The sequence below is a fragment of the Zerene cesonia genome, chromosome 29 (assembly GCF_012273895.1).
Source record: "Zerene cesonia ecotype Mississippi chromosome 29, Zerene_cesonia_1.1, whole genome shotgun sequence".
NCBI lineage: Eukaryota > Metazoa > Arthropoda > Insecta > Lepidoptera > Pieridae > Zerene > Zerene cesonia.
Genome location: NC_052130.1, coordinates 6,515,099 through 6,539,734, shown reverse-complemented (window position 1 = coordinate 6,539,734; position 24,636 = coordinate 6,515,099). Strand labels below are relative to the sequence as shown.

At 34.4% G+C, this 24,636-nt stretch overlaps 2 protein-coding genes and 1 non-coding gene across 3 annotated transcripts; all 3 read right to left on the bottom strand.

Annotated features, from left to right (window-relative positions):
* Positions 1–375: 375 nt before the first annotated feature.
* LOC119838040 lies at positions 376–6,036 on the bottom strand. The gene is made up of 5 exons (XM_038363853.1): positions 5,950–6,036; positions 4,548–4,632; positions 3,686–3,795; positions 2,051–2,228; positions 376–431 (listed from the first exon to the last, which is right to left on the bottom strand). Exons 1-5 carry the CDS (start codon positions 6,034–6,036, stop codon positions 376–378), a joined length of 516 nt encoding a protein of 171 aa, XP_038219781.1.
* A 1,027-nt stretch (positions 6,037–7,063) lies between these two features.
* Positions 7,064–9,493, bottom strand: LOC119837937 (inositol phosphorylceramide glucuronosyltransferase 1-like). The gene is made up of 4 exons (XM_038363731.1): positions 9,401–9,493; positions 8,473–8,646; positions 7,910–8,072; positions 7,064–7,143 (listed from the first exon to the last, which is right to left on the bottom strand). Exons 1-4 carry the CDS (start codon positions 9,491–9,493, stop codon positions 7,064–7,066), a joined length of 510 nt encoding a protein of 169 aa, XP_038219659.1.
* Positions 8,195–8,313, bottom strand: LOC119838042. Its single transcript, XR_005288180.1, has one exon. It is a non-coding gene; the product is annotated as a 5S ribosomal RNA (ribosomal RNA).
* Positions 9,494–24,636: the final 15,143 nt, after the last annotated feature.

Below are 24,636 nucleotides of genomic sequence, written 5' to 3'. Positions count from 1 at the left end.
TATGACATAAAGCGGACACTTACGAACAAGTGTCTCCCCGTGACCACGCTCGCTGTAAAGTGTTCGAAACGTCGGGTTAATAATATAATGAATAAATCGCGTTTAAAATCCGTTGAAAAGTTTTTAATTTCTAAAAGTAGAGACACAAAATAATTTAAATCCCAGATAAAGAAATGAGAACTTTATCAGTCTCAAATAGTAGTAGTAATATAACATACTTGACGAGGGTAAAACTCGCTGATGAAATGAAAAGCCAAATCCAAGATGAACTTTAATACAAAAATTCCCGGCCTCCATCAGCGTATGAAACAATGTTTATACAATTAGGTCCGCGATAATCCAATCACTTTCGGTCGGCTGAGCCCGAATATTAAATCAACCCGACGCACTGATAACGTAGCTGTTAGCGACGCAGATGAAGTATATCCATACTGAAATATAACATGTACATTTGTAAGTGACGCAATATGCGTATTTGTATGTGGTAGTCGAGCACGCTTCGGCACGGGTGGGCCAGCTCGCACGGGGGAAGTACCACACCCCCACAGAAGATCGGCGTGAAAAAGCATACTGCTGTGCTTCGTTCGGTGTGTAGGAGAGCCGGAGGCTCATATCCTTTTCCCTACCCTTCCCAGTGCTTTCCTTTATTCCTCTCTTCAATCCTTCCTTAATCCTTCCTTAAGAAATAAATTCTTATTTAATTTTTTACATATCTCTTGATGTTTAGTTGCTTGGTAGGATGACAAATTAAAGAAAAATCACAAAAATCGGTCCATCTATTTTCAATCGCCATATTCAATTTAATACGAACTAAATATATAACAATGATGACTGAGAACGATGAATAAGTTTTTCGACAAATTGCAATCTCGCTTATAAAATTAAAATCCAAAGGTTTTTACAAACTCACTTAATTATATTCAATTATAAATAACATCTGTTTTATACGTTAATACATATTATTTATTAACATATTACATTTTTTTGTAACACGTACATTGTCTTTATAAGATAGTTTACAAAAAAATTATAAATTACTGAAAAAGTCTACGAATCGTTGTGAGCAGATATTAGACCGTTAGAGAGTTCTATTTATCCTGTGGTTCTAGCCCTAACCTAGAATTCATGCCACGTACAAAAGTTGATTTGAGGGTTTATTTGGAGAGCTTTAATTTTGGGATAAGTGCAAATATAAATCAAGATAAGTTATGTGTATGTCCAGTTCTATCTGCATTTGATAGTATTTTATGTTGATTTTGTAAACTTTCGTAATTTATTACCTGCTTTTTGGAGGTCTTTATTGAATTTGTAGATGAAAGTGACATGTAGTAAGTAATATATTATTATAGAAGTGATGTTATTGTAGAAAGCATTTGTGCAAATCATGTGATATTTCATGTCAGAATCTAACAAAACACCACCATTGTCTCAAATGGGCTAACGTTTTTCATGATTCGGTGAAAACATATCACAGGGATAATTAAAAAATCCTGTCATTTTAACTACATTCGTAGGATCATTTAGCAGGCACTTAATTGTACAGTTATTATCAAAACGGAAGGGCATTAAATCGAATTCCCAGCGCAATAGTTCCTTCACAATAACACCGTATACACACAACATAATACTATACTAGTATAAATAACATGACGCCACTTGTTATTGTGATACATTGACACGCCGTGACTAATGGCAGCATGGCAGCGGCCGGGCTGTTAGGGCACCTATATAATAAAGTATGAAATATTTGAACACATTCGAAATGTGACCATGTGGTAACCAAGTTCGTTTCGAACTCTCCATCACATTCCGGAAATAAATAAGGCACATACATTCTCACTTGTGATCTGGTTTTTTGACGCCTATTTCATACGCATGCCTTTCGAAAGATTTGTAATTAAACGAGTAACTCGAGAGGATGATCATTAACATGTTTTTTTTATTATTACATTTAAACGTGTAGTAGCGGTGGTTTATTTATAAATATTTCCGTGTAGTAGGCTCACGAATCCACCATCATTTAGACATAGTGGGACATTAACCAACTTACTGAACAAGTATGCCACAATCAGGACGAGTAGAATGGAGCCAGAGAGCCAGTCCATCCCGGCCAGGAAGCACACCGGCTTCAGCAGACACTCGCAAGCGATCAGGAAGACCATGATGAAGCCCAACACCACGGCAAGGAACGTCAACCATACAAACACTTGCACCAGGCCTTCATCGTCCTGTGTAAATTCATATTCTACTCTTATACTGCTATACTCTTCAGGAAATTATAGTCAGTGTCTTAAATATTAATTATTGTTTCCGTATACGTTCATTACTTGATGTGGGAATTATATTTGATTCGTATATATACCATCTCTCTCGAGAATTCTAATCAAGTTACAGTGACAACAAGATATCTCTGAAATGAAGGGTGCTGTCAGTTTCGCTTCAGTGTAACCTTTTAAATATTCTGAGCTTCACCTTTAATAGATTCCGGCAAATTTAAACATTAAAATTTAGAAAGATAACATAACACAGAGCACTTGAAGTAGTCAACAATGACACTTCAACGTCTTTAGTTCAATTTTAAACTATTTCAAAGATATGTTGGTAGCGATGTTGCACATTACAAAAGGAGAAAATGGTATTTAATATTGTTATAACGCTTGTCTGGTAGGATAAGCCGAATTTGCGTGATCTATGGCTAGGATAAGAGCAAAGAGCGGTTAGGGGTTTTTCAAAAACGTCATTGAAGTTTTCAAATTTAAAAGTGCTACAGCAAGATTCTTAATTTATATACTTAATGCATGTTAAGCTTGTTTTAATTTGATAAATCAAACTGAATTGTATATGGAAAATAGCCCAGGTAAATCGATAATAGCAAAGTAGAAGCAGTCTGCGAATTCTGCCAGTGATCATGGAACCGATACATACGTGACTGCAATAATTTCCAGCGATTCTCCGTTATTGTTGATAGAGCTTTAACTATTACTACAAAGTACATTTTATTGTGATGAAAAATCGCAATTCAGTTAGTTTGTGCGCGGGTTAAAAATTGATCAGTCAATTTTCGACGATGCTTCCGACGATGGATATTTGATTAGGTTGGCACAACGTTCTGGGCCATGATCAATTTCTATGTTTTTATATATCGTTTGCTTATTAACATTCTAGCTTATATTTTCAAATAGACTAGACAATAAAATTCGAAATCTCTTCTGATTTTTGAAACTAAGTGCACTGGTAATAAAAATGAAAAATGGTTGTAAAGAATGATAAGATATTTCGTGAGATTGTTATAGATATGTTACTGTAAATGCCCGTTTATCACTGAATCTCAAGTTTTACTTTAAGTCCTAAGATTTACTGAAATAAATAAGTAAATGTATGGATTTATAAAAACGGGACGACTTTACGGACGAAAAAGGAGTACATATTAGATCTACAGTCATACAACAGCTACAGCAAACAGTACTATACTCGTGTATACTCAAATGATGGAAACCGACTTTAAAAGTTCATAGAAATTAACGTTAAAATTCGTACGCTTCTAGAAGTTTTTAGTTTATTTTTCAATGCAAGGAAGGATTAAATATTAAAGTGTATAGTTATGCACATACATGCTCGAATATACGAGCCACTTCAAGCGAAACCTGCACGAGCGGAAAGCCAGTATAAGCAGAAATTGTCTTACCATTAATGTAGCAAATAACAATATGAGGCCAGTTATAATGAATACAGTGGCCATTGTCGAGATGCCGCTGGGAATGATCAGACCGATTTGAGACACTGCATGCTCTGGTTCTGTAAACCATTTGTCTGTCTTTTACATTGATGTTTCTTAAGTGCTTTAACATTGAAATGTATAACTAAAGATGTCTTCTTGGTTATTTTATTATAGTTTTATCTGCACTTTAGGTTATGAATAAGGGCTGAGATTATTTTTGGTTATTTTACTTTCTGTCTCGCGTTTTTGCCCGCATTTATTTTAGAAAACGCTATAAGTATTCAACTGTTTATGCAGCGAAAACTCGTGGAGTGGAATTTTGTCTGCATTTGTTGGTCGTAGCGTGGTGTTCCATTGCCTATATATTCTATATTAATAATCGAATACGAACACAAATGTAATTTTAGCCACGACAATAATATTTGTGTTTCAACCTATCAGTATTCATAAATGAAGGTCAAATATGTTGCTGACTTTGAGTTTAGGAGTCGAGCTTCGGCGTGCATTGGGCCAGCTCGCACCGAAGAAGTACTACACCCCCATTGAATAACAGCGTGAAATAGTAGCATGATTCTTTGTTTCGTTTGGTGAGTGGAACCTTAGGCCCGTGTCCGCACCCTTCCCAGTTCATTCCTTTCTTCGCATCGACAATCCTTTCCTTAACCACTTAAAAGTGGGTAAGGAATTTGCAGCGCCCCTTCCTCTGCAAATGTTCATGGGCGGTGGTGATCGCTTACTATCCGGCGAACCACCATCTCAATTGCCCGATATGATATAAAAAACTTACGAAATAAGGTAATTAGTAGGTCAGTTTTATTATATCACTTACTTTGTATGTGAGAAACGTTTTGTACCTTGTTAACGTTTATATTTGAAGACTGCTCCATCACAGTGAGTGTTATAACGCCTGTCATCTAAAAAATTACTTGCTTTTAGCGGGTTCGAATCCAGCAGTGTGTCTCACAGTGGGAAGGGATAAATTTATTTAAAATCAACCTCTAACATTACTTATAATTTATGCGAAAGTTCATTAATAAAACTATATTAATGGTATGAATTGAAATTGTTTTAATATTTTTTTTAAATACCTACCAATCTACCAAGTTCTCGTAGTTTGTATGCCATTACTCAATAACGTAAACGTCTAATGGAATTTGACGAAATTTCATAGAAGGTCGTATAATTACTCTAAATTGTAGGCAATTAAGAGCCTACGCTATTCTGAAGTTTTCGGAGACTAATCATCAACTTTCTAGACGGGTTAACAATCATCTTCCCCTTTACTATTATAGATGTGAAAATTTAAGTAAGAATAGCAATGGTGGCTCAGTGGTGAGGGCCTCGGACTTCAAAATGGATAAGTCGGGGTTCGAGACCAGGCAAGCGTGCAGGAAATAGATAGATATTTCAATTTATCTGCACATGTGGATAACATCACCACTGCTCGAAATGGTGAAGGAAAACACCGTGAGGAAACCGGCATGTCTGAGCATCCAAAATTCGACGACATGTGATACCCGCTATCCCGCACTTGGCCCACGTGGTGGCCTGAATCCTCACAGGAGGCCTGTGTCCCAGCAGTGGGAACATATATGGGCTGATTATCATGATGATGATGTGAAAATTTATGCGTGGACTTGGATGTAATTTGGTGTGTATACAGCGTGTACCGCCGGTGGTGTACTATTCTCCATCGCGCTTACGGTTCCGCACACGCTGATTATGTAAACAATACTTAAACAACAAACGACGTAATTTTTTTTCAAACGATTATCGTCATTCCTTTTGTATTTGATAGGGAATTGTTGTTAGTTGGTCCAATTTTAGAATCTGTAACCTCTCCTACAGAGACGTCGGTGCCCTTTCTTATAGAGAAGTACTATATATGTAGATATTATATGATAGTTTAAATCTCTATTTCTATTACTATATCGTAGAAAAAAACGCTGAGGTTGTCTTTTTTTCTTCCTTTCCTACGCGACGAATCGGCGAGAAGAAAGCTTGTAGCTACTAAACATACAAGCTGCACGCCCTGGCTCCGCTCGGGTAGTCATTCATCGTAATTGAAATAATATAACCTATCCTGGTATGCAAATTTGATAAAAATCGGTAGAATAGTTTAGGTCCCTCACGCCGTGATATATATGTAAATAAATTTATTTATATATTAGGATATACGAACGAAGCCGACCGAACCTCTAAATACAAGTAAAATATCATAAGATACCTACAATACATAGCACAGAAATTAACAACATCCCAACTCGCAGCGAGATTACCATACAACAACTTTCCACCTCTGGGAATATCTCACACATGGTTACAATTTAACGTTACACTTAAAATATAAAGAATAAACGAAATATAAATAATACAGTTACATTTTGACTGGAAGTTGGCAGCTGGCGGTGCCCATGTCAGCGGTGACGTCTTGAGGTCAAAGATAATAAATGGAAAACTTCTGTTACAACGATAACGTCTATTTCCTTTCCTTTGATATCTGAATAGGCATTAGATCCGAGATAATAATTTAAAATGATACAGTACGAGAACGTTTTTAATTACATAAGTCGAGATTAGAGGAATTATTGTCTCAGTATCGCTTGAGTAAGGTTTCCTATTTTAGTCGAAGATTTTCAAGGCAGTGACAACAATAAATTTTTATTACATATTTTATACGCATTTCGTCGCAATTTCCGGCTGGTCTAGCTAGGCTAGCTAGTTATGAGTAAGGTTAAAATCGGTATGATAGATATAGATGTTGACCGATTCTCAGATCTACCAGATATGCACGCAAAATTTCATGAGAATCGATGCAGCCGTTTCGGAGGAGTATGGTAACTAGCATTGTTACACGAGAATTTTATATATAAGATATAGTGATTTATCGAGTTTGTTAAATATAGTGATATTATGATTGCCTTCAGTTAGATCAGCATAATATTCATTACGGGCATCTTTTGTTCCGAATGGATGGATTTTAAAGGAAAAGATAACTAAATAAGATCCATTTATATATACTATTGATAGCGATATCACAGCTCCAATGAAAATATGAAATTAAAATCCATTATCAATGTGGGTTAAAATTAAAATAAATACATAAGTGAATAAATAACATAATAAAATGCACAAAGTATATTCAAGTTTAAGAGGTCCCAACTTGCTCATCTTTGGAAGTGAATTTATATATATTACGATATATAGATAGATACGACACATTATACAAATGATTATCTATTTGGAAACATTTTAAATCACTCATAACGCATCCCCAAATCACGACACTACAATAAAAGTCATCAAATTCATAATAAATTTACTTAAATATTCACAGCACAACAATCACAAGACGAATTCGTCGTTGTTGAGGTATTTCATCGACATCCGAAGGCTGTTCACCACAATGATAAAGTACATTGTCACTGAAATAGTAAACGGGAGCATGTATTTACGCTGACCTGCCCACTAACTTATGTTTGACTAGCTGATTACCCCGGCTTCGCCCGTGGTACATGTATAGCGTATGTCACTCAGTGAAGTTCCAGCTATCTAATGGTGAAAGAAATTTTGTAATCGGTCCAGTGGTTTTTGCGTGAAAACGTTACAAATAGACAAAAATACAAAAATTTCTTCTTTATAATATTAGAGTAGAAATGGCTTAACTGAACTTAAGATCTGAATTATTATTGTTGACTACTACAAGTGTGTTTTGTTTCACAAGTGTGTATTTTTCTTTATTGTAATTGTTAAATAAGCCGAAAGCTATTTAAATACATTTGGCCAAATGTTCAAGGGCGGTGGTAGCGCATTCAGGCGGCCCACCAGCTCCTTTGTCGAATATAACATTAATAAATCTCATTCAGGTATTCTTCAAAACATATGCTAAGTATTATGTTAATGCAAACCCTTTAAATGTCCTATCGGCCTGATTTTAAATGAGTGTTGCTACACTAAAGTCAATTATTGCCAGAGTTTACTACCGCGTTACAATAAGCGTAACATATACCTCTCCGAAAAGATAAATATTCCTTATATTTAGTCAAACAGAAAACAAAAAACTATTATAAAATCTGCAAGCGTTAAACTTGGCTGGTTCTTCCAACCCGATATACTTTCAATACATTCAGAACATGATCTGATTAGCCAGGCATTCTAGCATTACGTTCAAAGTGTTCCAGCTCTGCTTACAAAGAACAATGACAACCATCAGGCCCAGCAGAACGGCCCCAGCTACCGCGCAGTTGGTGTGCACGAAGAAGCAGAATATGTCCAGGATCGTGAACAGCAGGAACACCGTGCAGCCGTAGAACAGTACCCCCCACTGGTAGATCTCGATCAGGGCTGGAAGGTTCTAGAAGGAAATTGGAGGGGATATTCAGTAAATAAAAAATGGCGTTACACTAATAAGCTTCATTGCATTTCGATTGTTATACTAAAAAATGGTAAAAAAACGAGTAAAAATAAAATCCAAAAAGCCAACATCACGCGGTGTTCCCAAGCGGTCACCCATCTAAGTACTAACCGCGCCCGACGTTGCTTCACTTCGGTGATCGGACGAGAACCGGTGCATTCAACGTGGTATGGACGTTGGCGACATGAGTTAAAAAAAAGATCTTCACTTCTCAGACAATTCATATAAAATCTTATTCCACTGCTTGCTTAAAAAATGAGCCACGCTTCACCCAGCGTTAAAGCACTTCGTATCGCCTATTATACTATACCTACTGCCTAGCAGCAACAGATACACTCACACACAAAGCGCCGATAGCCAGCAGGACACTGACGAAGCACAACAGCACGGAGACAGCTCCCAACACCACCTGCAGGGCGTTCTCCGTCGCAGCACTATAGTAGGACAGCACTGGGTCCATATCCCAAAAGCCGCGCGTGTGGTTCACATTGGGAGCGAATAGAAGACCGGTTAACTGTGAGATATTGTTGGAACAGAAACACATAATGGTAAATATAGTTACAAAAATAACTAAAAAAAAAACACGATTTATGATTTTTTTTTTCACAATAGCTCTTATACAGTTTGTAAGAGTATTTCATTAATGACGATCTTAATTAGGCTAATAAGATGAACTAATGAAATTATTGTATATAATGAAATATCTCTTAGCTTGGTATGCACAAATGTTGTAAGTACTTTTCAACTAATAAAGGAGTATTAAAACTTGTATTAAAATGCAAGTAAAACGAAACTTGGGATTACTATTACAGTATTTGATTAAGTGCACTCATCCCAATCTAGATTTTCTGGATTTCACGTGGGTTGTACTAGGCAATAACAACAATTAAATACTAGTTAGACTAAGAAAGTTGAACCGACTAGCAGAACAAAAACTGATGAAAAAGCTTTTATTTAATAGTAAAGTTTGAACTTTCATATATCCACAATTTTTATTAATTGGAAAACAATACTGCTGATACTATTGATTGCAATTAACAGAGTTTAAATGAGATTTTGATTTCCACAGCCAAAAGAAAAATATTTAAAAAGTATCCGTACAAATTTCCATCTCTCATTTCATCACCTTGGGTTTTAAAAAGTGTCACAACCTTCAATCGTCGCTTAAAACCAATAGAATCGATTTAACAGTGCAGCATGATTATTTATGTAACACGTAATAATTGTTTGATGATATCATTACCGCATATCAACAGACTATTACTTACAAACGAAACCAGCGCTATCATAACGGTGCCAGCTCTCAAAAAGCAACAGAAGCAACAGCTGATCACCGTCGGCAGTTTGTCCATGAACTTCATTTTTACGTATTTATTTTCACTGTGAATTTGTTATTGGCTGTAGCTTCTTATCACATGGTAGATGTTGTGACAGCGGCGGCTGACGGCTTTGTTTTTAATTCGCTTCGCGGAGGCTTTAGCTGTGTTCCTAGAGTTTATTAGATATTAGTGAGTATTCTTAGAAATTTTATTTGAGAGGATTTAAATGATATATTAACTTTATCAAGACAAGCTTATAGTTAACTCTATAACAAATTAAATGTCAATTACATAGCTCACGCATAGCACTTATGGTTTAGAATGTTGCTGAAATCCTAGAGAGCTGATATTTGGTATTAATATACAAACAAAAAATAAACTTGAAACTTTTCCAAACAAACTTTTTTAGATATCATAGATCTGAAAATTACATAAACTTCATGAACAATGTTTCCAAGACAGTAGAGCTAGCACTGTCACATCTTTATCAGATCTAGTGTAGAGCCAAGCTTCTAGTTCTACATAACTAAACTAGTTATAATTTAACAGACTCTACAATTTAATTGAAATATGGGCTTAGCTAAAACATTTCAAAATAATAGCTTAAATATAGACTGGTCTATAAGGGTTTGGTTATTTCGCAACTACGATGCGGGTGTAATGTAAAAATGTTGACTATTATATAGTTCTTTAGTAACAATATAGTAGGTAATTCGTGGCGAGTAATTTACTTCAATTATTTGTAAATTAATGTATTATTTATTTGCACACCGTACATCTCATTACGTGCTTGGAAATGAACCCGGTTGTAATTTATTCACGGTTAAATGTTAGTTCTGATTTTAATATAAATCATAGTTTACCTTTACGTATAATTAAAGCTGGAATGTTTGTTTGTAAAGTTCAAATCACATATATACCGTCCATATTATGTGTTATTATTTACGCAGTAAAAGGTTTTTTGATTGTAAGAATAATGTTAAAATTGTTTGTTATGGGTTTACGAAAAACATATCTATTGAGTGCATGTGATATAATGATATTTTACATTATACATTATTCACTTCCCACTAATATTATAAATGTAAAAGATTGTTTGTTTGGATGTTTGTCCGTCAATCACGCTGAAACTACTGAACGCATTTTAAGAAATTTGGTATACAGACAGGTATGACTGACTTGGGTGATAGGATTTTTTTTATCCCGATTAAATGCTGCCTTGGGATAAAAAAGAAATATTGATATCCGGGTAGAGCCGGGAGGAGCGTCTTGTCTTAAATACTTACATGTGAGTAAAATTGGTAATTTCCATTATAGAAACCAGCTAAGCAAAATAACAATTACATCTCAAAATCCAAATTTGTTATTTACATAGTTACCACAATTTAATTAGAACAAAACATTGCTATGGTAAAGATAGACAAACATTCAAACGTCTAATCTTAAAGGGAACATGTAAATAGATGATTATACTTTAATTATACTATAGTTAGCTTCACATATAACGTGACATCTGTCGCAATAAATGATGCTTTATCGAAGAAAGCGCTCTATGATCAATATTTCAATAAATGTTTCAATTATCTAAACTATATCACGAAAAAACCAATAACATAATATTTTATACCAAATATCTATGAAAATATGATAAGTATGTAGTGAAGGGTTGCTTGTTTATTTGTTTGAACGCGCAACTATAAGGAATTCTTGGACCGATTCAGATAACTATTTCACCTTTGAATTTGTACTTAATATAATATATACCACGTTCGCTCGCGTAGTTTAAGTGTATTCCCGTGAAAATTACGTTTCATCGCGGTAAGAAGTAGCCTATCCACTGAAATTCTGCAAACAAACATACTTTCACATTCACTGTAAGTACACTAAGATTTTGAATGTCATTGCTATTTTTAAAATAACGGTTTAGTGGCATAAATTCGAGTAGTGTGTATAATATTATAGACTAAGCAATAAATAGGTAAGTTTTCATAGTGCCCGTGCATTCTGGAAAATGTTTTATAATACCCGGACGTTCTGAAAAATGGCAACATATTTACGGTAGCATGAATAATTCAAGGGTCGGATATGCGTTGATTTGACGTTCGAAATCTTATAGTCCAACTTGACTTGTGCCCTATTTCCGGGCTTTATATAAAATGCCCCTTATTATTTGGCCCATGTTTGAACTATAACACCACAGTATAAAGTGACAGCATACAGTAGTACAACCTTTGGACTAATAATAAATAAAGTAATAAATAAAGTAAACCCGAAAACATCTAGACTGGGTCACGGCAGTCACAACTTTATAATAGTAGATAGCGATGTAGCCCTCGGGACGGGAAGCATGCGGTAAAATCCCTGAAAAAAATCCCTTTCACTGCGCGGACCAATTATTACCTAGTTTTAAATAATACATCATTTTAAAAATATTGTGTTTAAATATGCAATAATTATGTTTTACGATTTCACGTCTAGCACTATTATGTAGACTTTACGTCTCTATAATACAAACGAATAAACATTTTCATTTCATCCATGTTTTCGCTCGAATGAACCCAAAGCTGTCTGATTCATATTTGATTTCTAAAGATAACTAGATATTCTCAATGTTTCAATGTTCCTATCGAAATATCATTTTGATTTTTATGTCTTTAATGTGAGTGAGAGTTACCAAAGGAGCTGGTGGGTCGCCTGATGTTATACGACTAGCACCATCAATGAACATTTGTTTAGTTTAATAAACGGATTGCCAGCTTAAATGGAAAAGGATGAGGAAAGGTTTGATTATGGAAATAGAGGAAAAGGACTGGAAGGGTAGGGTAAAGCATACGAGTCTCCAGCTCCCCTCACCAAACGAAACATAGTATTCACGTCCTGCTATTTCACGCCGACCTTCTGCGGGGGTGTGGTTCTGCTGCGTGCTTCATACCCACATATAATTTTGTAAATATTAATTTTTTAGATAACAAAAGTGGACTCATTTTAAATGTGTGTTTTTCAGTTAATACAAATAACACAGGCAATTGAATTAATTCAAGAAATACGTAAATAATAATAATCAAAATTTGTCCTTTTGAGGAGTTTCGTAAATTATACTTGTATTAATAACTCGTTTTAAAGCAGTAGTAGGCTATAATTTAAATTATACACTAGATCGTGAGTTTAATTTAAATTCTAAACAGCTACATCACTTCGTCATCACGTCTTGTATGTAACTACAGTTCTAATCCATAATTTTATCTAGAAATAAAACATTTTCATGGTATAAAACACATGTTTCAATAAAGATATTTCCATTTAATCTTATTTTGCGTCATTGCTAACATTGTTGCGTTTTATATTTCCCGAGTTTCAATATACGACAGAAATAGATTCCTTATGCAGGTTATATCACGACAGCCTACTATCTCGATTTCGTCTAGATGGGTCTGTGTTGATATTAAACGTTTGGGGCCCCAGATAGAGGCCCTTCTAGAGATTCTACTACTAGAAGATTTAATATTTTGGTATTCTGGAAAAAGCATTCGTAACGTATACGTATTAGGTTAGTATTTTTTAATAGAAAATTGTTAATCAGTTTTGAAGTTTATTCTCATTTAATTACTAAGTTTAAATAGAACATTTCAAATTACTTAAAACTATGTACGTCAATTTTATAATACTCACGTAGAATAATCTATATCTATACTATCTAATATAATGTTACAATAATTTTCAACCGAAGAATTTATTTGTTCGTTTGTCTATTTCATTGCCAGATAGCCCATTCATGGAGGCTATATTAAAACATCATATATGATGTGAGTGAAACCGAGTTTCACAGCTAACAAGTCAATTGCTAAATGGTCAACCTCAAAGACGGATTAATCATTATTATTTACCTTATATCCATACAATGTATTATTATAGATAACTCTAAAACTCCTCCCAGAACATCACAGTGAAGCACTTATAAGGCGTCCTGGCTTTTACGTTATTTAGTGGTTTTTCTCCGCTTCATGGATAAATACGTACACTTTGTTCTACACATCTTAGCTGATACAGTCTGGTTATAGTAACGAACAAAGCGATAAGCGGAAAACATTATAATTCCATTGGAAATGTGCTATGATGTATGTGAAACTCTTATCGAAATGTGGGTTGAACATAATACTGCTTTGAATGAATGAAGAAAATGTTGTGTGTAGATACACTATGGCTTAGTCAATTTATGTATATTATTAGCACACATATATAAATTACTAACAAAAAAACAGGAGATAAATATGTAACATATATAATGTAAAGGTTAGCAACCAGTATGTGATCGCGGAGAGTATTAGCTACTTTAATTTTGAAAAATATTTGCAACCACCGTGACTTGACTGCTATAAAGCAACTGCTATAAATAGCATTACGAACAGTTTATGAAAATTATAGTCTAGAATTTTCTCATAAAAATCATCGCGACTTTTGTGCACATGCTCCGACCTTAACTCAATTTAGGAGACTAATAGGAAGCGAGAAGGAAATGTGGCTGTCAAGTGTCGGTATCACACAGGTGAAAAACTTACATGAAATCAGAAAAACAACAGTTCATTTTAAATAAAATATTCTTCTATAGTATCTTTTGTAACTATTGAATTCACTAGTAAAATTCAATAGCATTGCTTGGTTAGGATACAGATCGAGTGAAAAACATTCGAACATTCATTTAATACCTTATTTATGTTTGATTTTAGATAGATTAGATATATTGAAATAAAGAATACAACAATCACACCCAAATCCAGATTTTCTAAAAATAAAAAATGGCCAAACATTGGTAATAAATACATATTTTATAAATAGCATTATCACCTATAAATACTTATATAATGTTATATAGCAATCACAATTCTCATAAACACAAACAATTACGAAAAATTTAATAATTTACCCGAATCTCATTATAGTTTCATTCGCTTGATGATCCGAATGAAATTTAACGAGATTTAAGATATGATTTTATTTCATTTAACATATGATATTAGATAAGCAACAGTTTGATTTCATTACTAAATATTCGAACTTACAAAAAACTTGCATTATCATTATTAACACGATAATGTTACAGCTGTGGGGCCCCAAAAATGATTGTCACAATCCGTCCCCACTCAAGCCTCGATACACAATAGCTCACAAGGCCTGTGCTCAAGAAAACATCTTGCAATACTTGACAATACTGCGGGGATGTTTCAAATAAACGAGGTTTACTTTCAGTTTGGGACGAGTTGATAAATTTATATTAAACTATAATATTTTTGTGTCAATTGTGAGAATTTGTGACGCTCGGAGCATGAAATATATAAACAGAATAGATGACAAATAATATTTTGGTTTCTTCATCTACATTTACGTTAATTAAATTTAATAATTACGTTTGGAAGGTGTTATGGCGTTTTGAGATTATTAAGTTATGGTCGACGAGTTCATTTTACTTTTACTTATTTGTTTTCAACATGTTTTTAAATTTTAAAATGTTATTTCAATGAAAGTTTATAAATTGACCGATGTTTAGGTTAGTAGAGTAGGTATTATTTACATGCAAATTCAGATGAAAAGTTTGTTTGTTTGAATGCGGCAATATGAGGATTTCAAAAAATCTTTGACCATCGCATTTACATTATCCCTGGGTACTTTTGTCTATATATACCACGGATAAACCCGCGCGTTCTATAGATATAGATAAAAAATATAGTGAAATACCACACAAGTAGGATCGACTGGGCGCTTGCCAAGTCCCAACTATTAAGCACGCGAACATTGTCCCAGAGTCTAAGAAATATTATTCAAGAAACGTGTCAAGTACAACTCCGCTGGTTTTCCTGCGATCTTGTTGTGTGTAGTTTCGTCCATTTACATAGAAACATTCAGTTATACCAGCTGTGATAGAGACCACAGATAATATAATGCTAGGTAAGACTTATTAATATGTATTATGAGAAATGTGTGTTCGAAAATCGTATAAGATCTTTTCCTGCAATATAGCTTTTGAGTCGTAATTTATAATACATATTTTTATAACATAACTTATAATAAACATTGATAATAATTATATGACCTCCCTTTCCCTCCCTTCCTCATACGGTGTATCCGTAATACTCAGTAATAGCCTCTTAAAGTTTGTTCATTATTTTTAATAATAGCATATTATATGAATTTTATGATATGTTTACTAATATGTGAAACTGAACATGTGCTTAACTTGTTTGCTTGTACGCGCTTATCTCAAGAACTATTCGGCTGATTTGGATGAAATTTGGTGGTTACTATATAAGTTATTACTTTCTCAGTTCTCAAACTATATTTAGTTTGAGAACTGAGAAAGTCATAGAAGAATTTTCATCCCGGATATCTTACGGTTTAGGGAACAATGCCACGGAATCCCAAGAATCCCGGGACTATCTATGTTTTCTTTCGACTACGCAGGCAAAGCCACAGGTGGGAAGCTACTATTGTACCCTCAAATAAAGGCTATTATTTATTAGTATCATCATCATCAGCCCATATATGTTCCCACTGCTGGGACACAGGCCTCCTATGAGGGTTCAGGCCATAACCCACCACGCTGGGCAAGTGCGGGTTGGCAGATGTCACATGTCGTCGAACTTTTGCTTCTTGGACACGCCGGTTTCCTCACGATGTTTTCCTTCACCGTTTTAAGCAGTGGTGGTTCACATGTGCAGATAAATTGGAAAATCTATTTATTTCCTGCACGCTCGCCCGGTCTCGAACTCAGACTTATCGATTTTGAAGTCCGAGGTTCTCACCACTGAGCCACCACTGCTTTTTTAGTATAAATTTCAATAAATATTTCTATCTTCATATCACATTTCAACCGAATCCAATTTATTATAAAAGAGAAAAATATCTAGATTTTTGTATAAACAACTTTTCCAATTTGAAAAATAAACTAGCTTCCTGGAATCCAAAAGGATATTATAAACCGAATCATAGAGAATCAACTTTCATTCTAACATTTTACAGACTTTGCAATATTATTATAATTGAGAATGAATATTGAATTAACTTAAACCCTCATTAAAATTGTTATTTTCTATTCTTATTACAAATCTTAAACAAATTAACAAATTAATCTATAAACAAATTATGCCTATGTATATAAAAAATCAATAAAATAAAGTTTATTTTAACCAAACAGAAATACACACTAGACATAATAGTACATATATCGCCGTCAGATTATAAAAACAGTTAGTTATTATCTAACTCGCGACATTTAGTTTGAGTTTTTGAATCCTTTTTATCGGGCTTGAAACAACTTTCGTGAAGCATGCTTTAGTATAAATCGGAAAGAAGTCATAGATAGTGCCGTCTGGTTATAATTAGATTAATGTGTAAGATAAATAAAATGATTACTCCTCGAAAAGAATTATTAATAAATTAATAAATGAAACAGTTCTTCTGTGTATCGTATATCTATTAAAGATAATAGACTTCGAGTTTATAATTTATCAACAGTTTTTATATTTTTCAACGGAATGTAAACAGCCGAAGGCCACGCTTTAGTCTGTAGTCTATAGTTCTTTTTAAGAATCTTGGAAACGTTTTATTTTCACAACAACATTTAAAACTGGATAAGTCAAGAAAATTTATCGATATTTATTTTATCGAATCGAGATCTACTTATGTTCTTTTTACCCATCAATAAATAAACATTTCCTATAACAAGAACATATATAATACCTTCTGTTTTATGATCTGTACCTATGTTAAGATCTTACTTATTTCTCCTAAACATAATTGGTAACGCCAATATTATTAAAATAGTGAATTATTTAATTATTAAATTAAATATTTATTATTTTGTAGTGTAATCCAACTACCCTCCTTACACGCGAGCACAACCAATCACCGCACGCTTTTAAAGCACCGCACGCGTCACTACGTCCCTATTGGACGTAGTGACGCATATACGTCATTCAGTCTCCATCGATCTTCCGTGACAATCGGATCTCAATAAACGCCGGAGTGCCTGCACGAGGCCTCTAGACATTTCGTGTATAATTCGCATATCCCTGGAGAGCCTTGATGAGGCTTCCTTGTCACCGCATCAATCGAAGAGATCTTTCATAAAGATCGTAAGCCGCAACCGCCGGAGAACCTCCACGAGGTTCTCTAGGTATCTCGGGCATTGTGCTAGTGTATCCCGCCTTCCCTATTTGGTCGCGCTGAACCGCCGTGTGTGTGTGTGTGGAGTGAAGGACGGGATCTGGTCTGCCTGGCCCGAGCTGGAGCACCCTTGACCGCGTGCTTGCTTGGACGCTACTCCCTCAGACGAGGTATGTGCCGTGTGTTCCCGTCTTTCCCTATTTCGCTACATCACGTAGATTAAGTTTTACAGTCCGCTAAATATCGAAATTAATATATATTGGCGCGAACAATAATATTTTTAATCTATTTATATAATAAACTAAATCAGCTTAATATAATAATACTCCAAAGCACACTCTCCCATTAATAATGGAGAAACGAAGGATTTATGGTAAATGTCCTTTCAATCTCTTCCAGTGACTTCAAATCTAGTTTAAATGAATAAATATTTATAGTTACTCGTTCGCTTGAACATCCTACGCGTGATCTTAAAAGAATAAAGTGCAATATACAGTTACCCACCTACAAAGAAGAAGGAGTGGGTTGAATGAGTGGGACGGATGCATTTCACATGTTTATTTGTCAATTTTCTATTTTATATTAGAACAGGCAATCGAGGTGGTTCGCCTGATGGTAAGTGATCACCACCGCCAATGATAATGTGCACGAAGGTTTCTGCAAATTCGTTGTTCTATTGTAAGAGTTGATATCGGGACTGAATAAATGAACTGCGATAAATGGGAGGGTGAGGAAGGAGACGGGGCCGGCTACCCCGTTGTTTCGTGCATGATGATGCAAATAGTATGCTACTATGATGCTACTGTTACTGTCCAGACTCAGGACTGGGTCCATTCAATAAAACTCACCAGGTATAGTGAGTGTTTCAGAAATTAAGATTTTGGGCTTATATCAAAAAGTGGAGGAGCTTGGTAAATTGATTTAATACCATAAAATAGTAAATTATCAACTTCACTCCAATCAGTCAAGCATAATAGGTAAAGGAAACCGACATACCCAAGAAGTATAGTTTGATATATTGTGATATCTTCCAACCCGACCATTGACCATCGTGCTGCGTACACTCAGGTCTGCAATGATGGTGATGGCGCCGTGATCATCATTGTGTACTGCATTGTATATGTATTTGTATCGTTGATCAAACTGAGGACCTCGAACTAATAAATTCGCTAACCATTGTACCAAGTGGGAGGTTACAGTACAATTAAGGACAACTATGAATAAATGTAAAGGTGAAGCCTTTTCAATCTGCTAATTAATAGCGTATTTACAATTAAACACTCGTGACCTTATTCACTGTAGACTTTCGAAATGCCAGCTTCATTAAAGCTCCATTATAAAATTCTATTTCGTAAAAAAGACATTTCTGTCAAAAGTTACAAATAACTTTAGTATGATTTTTGTGTGTTAATTAGAAAGAAGTTGTCACTGGAACCACAGAACCGATTATTTGACCATAACATAAAATTGAAAGACATGTAAAGAATTCTGTTTTATTGAAATTACCCGAATAATGTTAATAGAATCTTTTAAAGGAATAAACATTCTCTCGTATTTCTAAATATCAAAACAATTCTTATTGTATTCATTCTGGGTATCTGCAAGCTTTTTCCAATTATCAACTTGGAAGTCCCTAAATAAACGAAGGCCAGATACAATTTCCGTTAATCCACCGTGTTTGAAGATTAATGCGAGTGTTTCATTGGAAATTCTGACGCCAAAACCATTTGCAATGAACCAGTTACGCGAGACATACGAAACGTAACTAGTTTAGACGTTTGGAATCGACTGAGACATGTTACGTTTGAATTTCAAGACGAATTATTTAGAACGTATCATTATGTTTAACAGAAAGAACAATACCGCCTTCAAAAGGCTAGAATTAGATCAGATGATACCATACGGGAGGTATTCAAACAAAAAAAAAATATCACATGAATCGGTCATAGACGCATAAATTCAGTCGAATTGAGAATCTCCTCTCATTTTGAAGTCGGTTGAAAACAAACAATAATTTAAGTAAATTGAAAATATATTTCATTTTTGATAAATGAAGTTAATGAAAGAATCGAACGTTTGAACATTTTTTTTATTTTATATTCATTTTGCATCGTATATAACCCTCGAAGCAAGTAATATATCACCATTTTATGTACAAAACAAAATCGCTTCCTCTGTCCCTATGTTCCTATGTCCCTATGTATGCTTAAATCTTTAAAACTACGCAATGGATTTCGATGGGGTTTTTTTTTAATAGATAGAGTGATTCAAAAGGAAGGTTTATATGTATAATAACATCTATTAAACTACTCTGAATTTACGCGTGCAAATCCGCGGGCAAAAGCTAGTTATTTATAATCTTTAATACAAGTCAAGTGTCCACCGTCGCAGGAAATATCATTCAGACCCTCGCGTGAATGAAAAGGTCAAGAGTGAATCTTTTTTAAAGTATATTTCTTTTGAGAGGCCAAAGAAGTACGTATTTGTATTATTTTTATTAATTACTTAATTTATTTATAAACTTGCTATTTTTTTTATTATTTATAATAAGTAGCAATGGATTAAGTCTTGAATATAGGCATTGATAAGTAAAAATTTAGTTATAAAATGTAGGCCATTTTTTTGTTTCAGTTTTTATATATTTTGTAACAAGATTCAAAAACGTTATGAGGTAACAAATACAGAAAAATTCAGTCGAATTGAAATCTTTCTCAGTTTTTGAAGCAGAAAGAGACACTGATATCGCTTCAACTGTTTACACGTGTTTCCGTGATCACGAGAAATTAGGATTAATTTTTATATACCAACCAGACTATATTTCACAGCGGCATCGCACGCGAAGAAAGAGGAAAATAATAATTGTCATGTAACATGTCATATTTTTAATATAGCGCCATCTATCGGAATTTTCTTTGTCGGAGTGATTCAAATGCGTATCATAATGGATCTCCCAATGGGATATTCGTTTGTAAAAATAGCTTATGACAATTTACAGTCTCCTGATTATCTCCCGACACATAAATCATATCATAAAACCGAACCCGTTCGACGTAAAGAAGGACAAACAAATGTTTGTACTATGTAGTAAGAATAGGGATTTAACATCGCTTTTTATTTTCATCAACATCATCATTATCATTAGCAGCCATATATATTCCCACAGTTGGGACACTGCTGGGACTCCTATTACGGTTCAGGCCGTAATCCATCACGCTGGCCAAGTGCGGGTTGGGAGAACTTTTTGATTCTGCAACATGCCGGTTTCCTCACGATGTCTTCAGCAGATAAATTGAAAAATCAATTTCTTTCTTACACGCTCGTCCGGACTCGAACCCTCGACCTTTCGCTTCGAGTCCGAGATCCTAACCACTGAGCCACGAGGTTTTCCTATTTTTATTTTGCTATAAACTTGAAAAGAGCGTGTAGCTCGTTAAACCGTTCCAACGTTTAAGGAAACAACGGGACAAATAGACGGATACTGTAACGGTTCTGTTTTGATTTTATGATATATAAATACGAGGTTATTACATCGTATAGGATTTATGAAACGGCGGCCATCTTTCTCTGATAGCTAAAAGGTCATTAAATGTAACGATTTGACTTAGTTAAACCATTATTTTGGGTACGTACCCAAAGGGCTTTACACTATCATTAAGACTTCACTGTCCGTCTATCTGTTTGTTTGTCTGTCTGTCCGTTTATCACCAGATTATCTCATAAAACGTCACTAAGAAAATTTAAGAGATGATGTATATCTGATGTGATAAAATTATGAGACTGAAATTTTATTACACATTACACAAGTATATAAGTAATAAGAAAATAAAATATTTTATCCAAAAAATCAAATAAAACAAACTAATATACAAAATACGTCATGTTATATGGCCGATAACTTTGTCATTTACGAATATATACAAGTATATATCAACCCACGTAGAAGATACAAATCTTGTTTCGCGGGCCTCTGTATAATATATTATTATAGTTTTAAATGTCGAACCGTACCTTATCAATCCCACCTTTCGAATTATTTATAACTCCCAAAGTTTACTTTTCATAAAGTATGCATATGGAGTCAATCATTTATAACGAAAATGCTCTATTTATAGGTACTATAAAATTGGTTCTTGGTTAGTCAGTTGGCAATGGAAATGTTATTATTATAGACTTGACTAACATATTCTTTGTGAGAAATTATGTGCCAATAAAAGCCTTATAAATGTATACAATCATACTTGAATCTCATATCATTTATTGTAATAGATTTGTTTGATAATTTCTCTATAATACGAGTATATACAATCCAATAAAAAACGACCTTTCTCCCAATATCGCCAATCCTTTTCTTCCATCGCCATCGTTTTGTAAAATTGGTTAAAAATGAATAAACAAGGATCCCTAAATCAATCGTACAAAGTGCGCAATATGCCCATTGTTTCCCATTGTTTGCCGGAAGCTGTGTGCTGATTAACTATCGTACGCGGTGCATTGTCTCGCTTACTGTTGAGAGCTTCGAGTGTGTCGTTGTTACAATCATTCACGGAAGATTTTTATTAAAATAAATTATATTTTTGTGGTATTGGCTCTTGTACTATTTTGTTTGATTGGCATTAAATTGATTTGGATTATTAATAGTAATATGGTTGATGGGAATGTCATGTCTCATTTTTTTCGTTGGCAACCTGATGGTAAACGATCACCGCTAAACATACGCAGAGGTAGACAGTGTTTCTGCGAAGACTGGAAAGGAGGAATGGACGGGAAAGGGTGAGGAAAAGGAAAGGGGACTCCAGATCCCCTACGTACCGTAAGAAACACAATAGCATGCTACTATTACATGAGGATATTCTGTGGGGATGAAGTACTTCCCCGCTGTTGGTCCAATTCGTGCCGAAGCGTGCACAACTCCCAGATAAACGTGCTGTTAACTTAACTCCGTACGATACATTTTCTTATGTTTATTATGTAGGAAGTTTGGGAAACTCCTAATGTTATATTGCTATGAAAATAAAACTTTTGGATCCGATGGACTACATTTAAGATAATGGTATAATATAGCTAAAGGTTATTCGTAACTTTTTATTAAATTTCACCAACTTGATTCTCAAATGAACTTTCTCATATAACAGTATTTATAAAGCAATTTTTGTTGTCTCGTTCATTTACCTGGTTCCTGTTACACATTCCGGTGCAGGTGAAGCTGGTAGGTGCATCGTATTCTGGAAATTTTGAAGAGAATAGAAAAATAAAAATGAATAAAATTTGAAGGGTAAAAAGTGTAGAAAATGTTTGAACGCTTTGATTGGTGCATATTCAGCTAATTTTTGAACTAATTTATTGAGTCATTTCCTCGTTTATTTGGCATTCTTTTTAAATCTAAAAACACGTTAAATCAAAAAAGAGTTGGCCTGACCTTCAAATAACGTAGGAAAAGTCACACCGACCCCACACTTTTCACATTATGTCCCTGTTAACACACCCAGTACTTCACAACATGAAACCTTTGTACCAAATATATCTCAATTACTGTCACGAAAACGCGTTGTTATTCAAGCTATAAAAGGACTCGTAACTTTAAAACGACCGGTTAGGGAAACGGCGGGGCGAATAAAAATATATTTCATTCAAAATAACCAAGCAGATGGTATTCATTTTTCATTTTCTATGACCCGTCGACGTGAACTATTTCGAGTCATCTCGAAAAGGGCGGCAAAGGTCTAATTTAGTGTTCTATATATATAGTTGTATTAGTATAAGCTATACGAAAATCGTGCGTAATACTGTATCGCTCTAAGTAAATAATTATTTTATACAAAAAGGTCACCGCTTCCCCTGGGGGAGGTGACACTCTAAATTTCGAAATGGTATCAAATGTTAGAAAGAAAACACGTTTATTTTAATGACATGCCACACCGTAAAATGTCAATCGGTTAAAAGCCCACGGAGTTATCGAGATACAAAGTCAAAAAATGCATTGCATTTGGGCCATTATGTCGGATAACATGTTGTATTTCTTCTATTATGTTCGCATACGTTAACCAAAAATACTTTTACATACGAATTTCATTTATATATTATCACGATGTCACTTATCTGTGTAGTAAAATTCATTTAAATCGATACTTCCTATTAAGTGAATGGAACATGCACAAACACAGACGCTCTATGTAATTATTTTTAGTCGGGATATTGTAGGATCATATTATCTAATTCATACAAACAGATGTGACACAATGTGACAGTCTATCTAATAGTAATTCATTCTAGGGCATCCAACGTGACATGTCTAGACTGCCTCAGGTGCGCTACAGCTGAGAGAAACTGTATTACAGGGTATAACCATATCCCTAATGATATTCTATCATCATAAGTGAGCTGTGATTTGTTATCGAATATCTGGATAGACAGTTGTGTAGAACCGTTATATTCCTGTTATATCTATTCATATAATAAAACAGTAAAACACTGTATGTATATTGAATACATTAAAAGAATAATGATTTAAGACTCTGGAAATATTTATAGGCGGTGCTAGGCGCTTACTTACGCGTTTTTTGACACATAAAAAAAGTGTGTCAAAGAAAACAGTGAATGCTATAATAATAACTACAAAACAACATGAAATGAATTGAAACTACAGAGTTTCCTGCCGGCTCTTCTCTGTAGAAACTGCTTAAAACCGGTGGTAAATGTTAAAACTATGACGATTCCAAAATGCTTCTATAAGACGTTTCATTGAGTAAATAAATGTTTGAGTTTAGGTTTGGCATTATAAGATGCGTCGGCTTTAAAAAATTATATTGAATTGAATTTGCAACATAACATAACCCAAAAAATACAGACGAATTGTATTTTTTTTCCACTCAAGTGAATTCTTCTGATTTTTATCTTAGCAGTTTTGGGTTATATATAACCGACAGAAAAATAGCCTCCTCATTTGAAGTCGGTAACGGAAATAGAATGTTTGCGTAACATTACACGACCAAGGCCGCAGCTGAACCTTGTATCCATTATTATTATAAGCT

Excerpts from the sequence above, each read along its gene's own strand:
- LOC119838040 (XM_038363853.1), bottom strand. The coding sequence starts at position 6,036 with ATGTGTGAGATATTCCCAGAGGTGGAAAGTTGTTGTATGGTAATCTCG. Across the intron at positions 3,796-4,547 it reads AAACGTTTCTCACATACAAA|AACCAGAGCATGCAGTGTCT; the intron begins GTAAGTGATATA and ends AATGGTTTACAG. Across the intron at positions 2,229-3,685 it reads TGTTATTTGCTACATTAATG|GACGATGAAGGCCTGGTGCA; the intron begins GTAAGACAATTT and ends GAATTTACACAG.
- LOC119837937 (XM_038363731.1), bottom strand. The coding sequence starts at position 9,493 with ATGAAGTTCATGGACAAACTGCCGACGGTGATCAGCTGTTGCTTCTGT. Across the intron at positions 8,647-9,400 it reads TGATAGCGCTGGTTTCGTTT|TTAACCGGTCTTCTATTCGC; the intron begins GTAAGTAATAGT and ends AATATCTCACAG. Across the intron at positions 8,073-8,472 it reads TGGCTATCGGCGCTTTGTGT|AACCTTCCAGCCCTGATCGA; the intron begins GTGAGTGTATCT and ends ATTTCCTTCTAG.